The sequence below is a fragment of the Pteropus vampyrus genome, unplaced genomic scaffold, assembly GCF_000151845.1.
Source record: "Pteropus vampyrus isolate Shadow unplaced genomic scaffold, Pvam_2.0 Scaffold84, whole genome shotgun sequence".
Taxonomy (NCBI): domain Eukaryota; kingdom Metazoa; phylum Chordata; class Mammalia; order Chiroptera; family Pteropodidae; genus Pteropus; species Pteropus vampyrus.
Window position 1 is genome coordinate 1,572,437 of NW_011888865.1, and position 4,560 is coordinate 1,576,996.

General features: G+C 35.7%; 1 protein-coding gene across 15 annotated transcripts in view; it reads right to left on the reverse strand.

The window, feature by feature from the left end:
- SYTL2 (synaptotagmin like 2) overlaps positions 1-4,560 on the reverse strand; it is a 98,596-nt gene that overhangs the window by 7,492 nt on the left and 86,544 nt on the right. For 14 of the 15 annotated variants that reach the window (XM_023532459.1, XM_023532451.1, XM_023532457.1 and 11 more), the window contains 2 exons: positions 3,296-3,398; positions 1,057-1,227 (listed from right to left, as the gene is read on the reverse strand). In XM_023532459.1, the coding sequence (XP_023388227.1) occupies positions 1,057-1,227; positions 3,296-3,398 (274 nt within the window). Of the gene's footprint in view, positions 1-1,056; positions 1,228-3,295; positions 3,399-4,489; positions 4,555-4,560 lie in introns of those variants that run through there. The other variant, XM_023532460.1, reaches the window with a different exon arrangement.

Sequence of the window (4,560 nt, forward strand, 5' to 3'; positions counted from 1 at the left end):
TAAAAAGCCTAGCAGAAAGAGGCTAAGAAGCTGAGCAGGGCTTTTGGTAGTCTCATGGGGCTAGGGAGACAAAAATTGGAGTCCATGGCCAGCTAAGGAGGTGTAGCCTCAGATAATATTCTAGACCAGTGGTTCTCAAAGTATGGTCCCCAGACCAACAGCATCAGCAATACCTGGGAACTTGTTGGAAATACATATTCTTGGGCCCACATTTTACCGAATGAGAAACCTTGGGAATAGGGCCCAGAAATCTGTGTTTTAATACTTCTTTCAGGTGAATTGGATGCATGATAAAATTTGAAAAAGATTTCCCTAGGCTTTCAGTTGGAACACCTGAAGGACCACAGCCTAAGAATACGGGCAAACAAAAACTAGATCAAACCACATGAAAACTGAATCCCAGCTTTTAGCCACTTCATTCCCAAACTAGATTAAGGTGGTCTGTCCCTACTCTGTGTGTCAGAAGCAAAAGTAAATCCTCTCAGATTATCCCTAGGATTTTTCGTATGCAATATTCTGCACTCAATAACAAATGAACAAGCATACCAGAACAAAAGACCAAATGACCAAAATAAGAAAATTTTAGATAAGAGAGACTCATCAAAGTTTAAGATATTGAGTTTCCAGAAACACACTTTAAATAATTTTGATTAATGTATTCATAAAGATGTTAAGATAAAGACTTTCAGCAGAGATGTAGAATTTAGGAAAAAGAATTAAATGAAAATATAAATCTGAAGAAATATAATTGAGAATTTGTAGCTGAGTTTAACAGATTAGACATAGCAGATAAGAAAATTATTGAACTGAAAGGTTAGCTAAAAGTAGCCAAACTGAAGCATAGAGAAGGAAGAAAAAGAAAAGTAAATACAGAAAAGAGCACAAGAGATATATAGGACAGTGAAAAGACAGAATAATCTCAAACTTTGGATAAACATTCTAAATTATAATGCAATTTTTTAGTAACTTTCTCCTATACACCAGGCCCCAAAACAACCAACCAACCAACCAACCAACCAACCAACCAACCAACCAACCAAAAAACTCTGAACTTGCCTTCCTCTTCAGAGGGTACCACTTCAATTGTGTATTCTGTTTGTTGTCCCAGTCCCAGGTTCCCAAATCAAGTTCCACTTCTCCGAGAAAACTATTGCGTTTAAATGAATCTCGATGCCATACAGACAGGTTCAGCTTCTGTGTCCTTAAGATTTGCTTTTCGATTTTATACTGCAGTTTAAAGAAGGGAATTAAAGTGGTGAATAATATTACTTGATGCCAAACTTATGACATAAAGATGAAGGTTGAAGTCATCTGTGTAGATCAGATTTTCTCATCTGTTAGGTTTCAAGTCTCAAGAATATTACAAAGTCATATTATTCTAAGTGTCTTGTTTCAAAGAGCTAAAATCCATCTTTCACAAAAGCTGATTTTCTTTGCCCCTCTGGAAAAAGCAAACCATGGCTCAAATATCATAGCTAGTAATAGCTCTCTAAAAACAAAAGCCAATTATTCAATTTTTACTGGACGTTTTTAGTTCTAACTAGTATTGACATAAATTAAGTCTAAAAATACAATGAAGTTTAATCCAATGGCCTGTTTTCTACGTAAGGACAAGGTATATTTTTTAACAGACTTTATTTTTTAGAGCAGTTTTAGATTCACAGCAAATTTAAGTGGAAAGTACAGAGAGTTCCCATATACCACCTGTCCCCTTATAGACACAGCCTCCCCACTATTGATATCCTACAAGCACAAGATACTTTTCAAGAAAAGATATACTTGACTTTTCCTGCTCCATACTGTCAAGTGGAAAATATTTGGCATCCTAACAGTTTCATCTAAAATGTAGTCAATCTTTGATTATATATAATCATGGAAGAGATAATAGTACTTCTAATCTAAAAATAATCTCTATTTGGCTTTATGATGTACTACTTGAATGTCCATTTTGGTGGTAGCAGACTTGCCTTTTTCTGAGTTTACCATTTAAATTATCTGGCTTTTCCTGAGTATAGGGTTGAAGTAGCTGACCTAGAAATAGCTAGGGTGCTGAGGTATATCATAGTCAAACCGTAATTAAAAACTTGCTACAGAAAGTCCACAGAAATTTCACCCATGGATGACTGAGAGTTAATTGAACTCCTTTTCTTGGAGGATAACCAGCGACTTGGACAGAATTTTCGGAAAGAGAAAATGAATAACACTCCTCCTATTTGTAGTTTTAAATTATCTGTTATCGTGACTAAGGCAGCATGATGCAGTTTGGGAAAAAATAAAAGTGGGTATTTGAGCCAGGTCTACGTTCCATTCTTCTGTTCATTCATTGACCCTTCCAATAAACATTTTTTTGAGTGCCTGCCCCAGACTCTGTACTAAGAATCAACATTTAAGCAATTAATGTACACTGATCACTTCATGCATATTGACTCTGTTAATGTTCCCAACTTCCGCACTAGGTAAGTAGGTACTATTATCGACCCTTTTGCAGATACAAAGCAAAGATAGGTTAAGTCCTTTACCTAAGGGCACACAACTTATAAACAACACTGAATTGATCCCTGCCCTCAGGGAACTTACAATTTAAAGGGAAAGCAGCCAAACCAGTAAAGTGCTGAGTATTCACATAGCCTCTCACAAAATAAAAAGACTGAGGCAGTACACAGCAGGAAAACGGGCCTCTCATAGGAAGGGGCACTGAAAGCTGTAGGAAGCAGTTAGAGATAGAATGTAGGGAAGAATATTCCAGCCTGAAGGAACAGAAAGTCTGAGCAGTGTGAGAAAATGTAGTTCTTCCCAAGATCAGAAAGAAATCAGGGTTTCCTGAACAAAGACTGTAAATGTGCAAAGACGAGGCTAGAGAGCAGGTTGTAAACAGACTGATGAGTAAGTTAAGGATAGACTTGACCCTAAGGAAAGTGGGAATCCTAAAAGATTTTAAGCAGAAAAATAACAATCAGAACTACGCTTTTAGGAAATTATTTTGGTTGCAGTGCTCAAATTTATCTGTGTATTCTTGAGTGAGTTATTTTATTTCTGTAAGTTTCTTTTGCCTCATATGTGAGATGCAGATAATACTATCCTCCTGGTGGGCTACATAGGAAGTGAATGAGATAATGCATACAACATTCATAGTATATCATCCCATATAAAGCAGTTTCTCAAAAAATGTTTATTCCTTTCTCTTTCCTCGCTTGGCGACTGACTTCATCTGTAGAGATAATACTTAAGAAGATGTGGCTATTTAAACACACAGGTCATCATTTAAGATCTTCCTAGATGGAGAGTTCATAGATACCCGCAGTATCTCGTTATACACAGGATTCAAAGTTTTCTTCACTACAAGTGTTTTCTTCTTGCCCATTTTGCCCTTGTCTGGTAGCAGGTAAGTCTTTACATATCTAAAAAGAGAATTGAACAGACAAGAAGGTCAGAGAAAATTAAAGTGATGTTTCCAACTCTACTTTTAAAAATGCATTGGGAATTGAAAGAAATAATTATTTCATGATAACGAGAAAAGCGAAAGTTTAAATGTCCTCACCAACACCTTTATACTTAAAAGTTTAAGTGATTACAGTGGAATTCATCATTTTATACTGTGTTGACTTTTCAGAGATATTTCCTGAATTCCTTTTCTTTGGCCTTACCTATTTTGGGGGAGGGGACTCCAGAAAGTGTTTAATTCTACTGGCTTCTTTTCTATTAAGAAAAACTTTGGTGCTCACAGAATTTTTTTTTTAAATGTTTTTGCTACTGTCTTTTGAAAAAAAATAATCTTAGCACACAATTAATCAAACCATATTTAATGTAACAAAAAAGGATATTGAACCTAGTTGTTTTTAAAATAAAAAACAAAAAAAGATTGGGTTTATGCTAGCAAAGTAATTAAGAATCAGACTTCTGCATAGTGATAAGTGAGGAATACCATTCAACTTTTTCAGCAAATAAGCTGAAATGCAATTAAACCCGTGATTTCAAAGATGAGTTGGTAATTCCCCCTAACATTCTTCTGTAGAACATAATTTAAATATGGAAACTACCTCATTCTAGAATCTCAACTATTTCTGCACCACTGAACATTATGAAGTTTGCCCCACATGTCCCTAACTTTAGAGAAGGTTTGAGAGTGTCATAGAATGAGACCAGGGTTCAAGCCCCCATTCCTCATTTTGCTGCTATCTGAATTTATGGAAATAGGCTGCTTGTCTTCTGTGGTCCTTGTTTCCTTATCTGTAAAAAAGAAGGAACTAGACAAGATAACTTCAAAATTCTCTTCTAACTTGAAACATTTTGTGCTTCTCTAACATTTTTGTAATTTTATGTTAGCATATGCATATATAAATAAAACAGCATTTCCCCCCAACTTTTCCTTTCAAACATTCCTTTTAACACAGTCACACACATAGTCTCTCTTCAATTACTTTATTCCCTTCCCAATTTCTACAAGATTAAGAGTAGCTAAGAGAAAATAATGACTCCAAAATGTACTTACGGGTCCGAACGCTGTTTTTTAACATCTGCTGCGGCTAAGTCTTTACACTGGGCCACAAAGATATGCAGCTC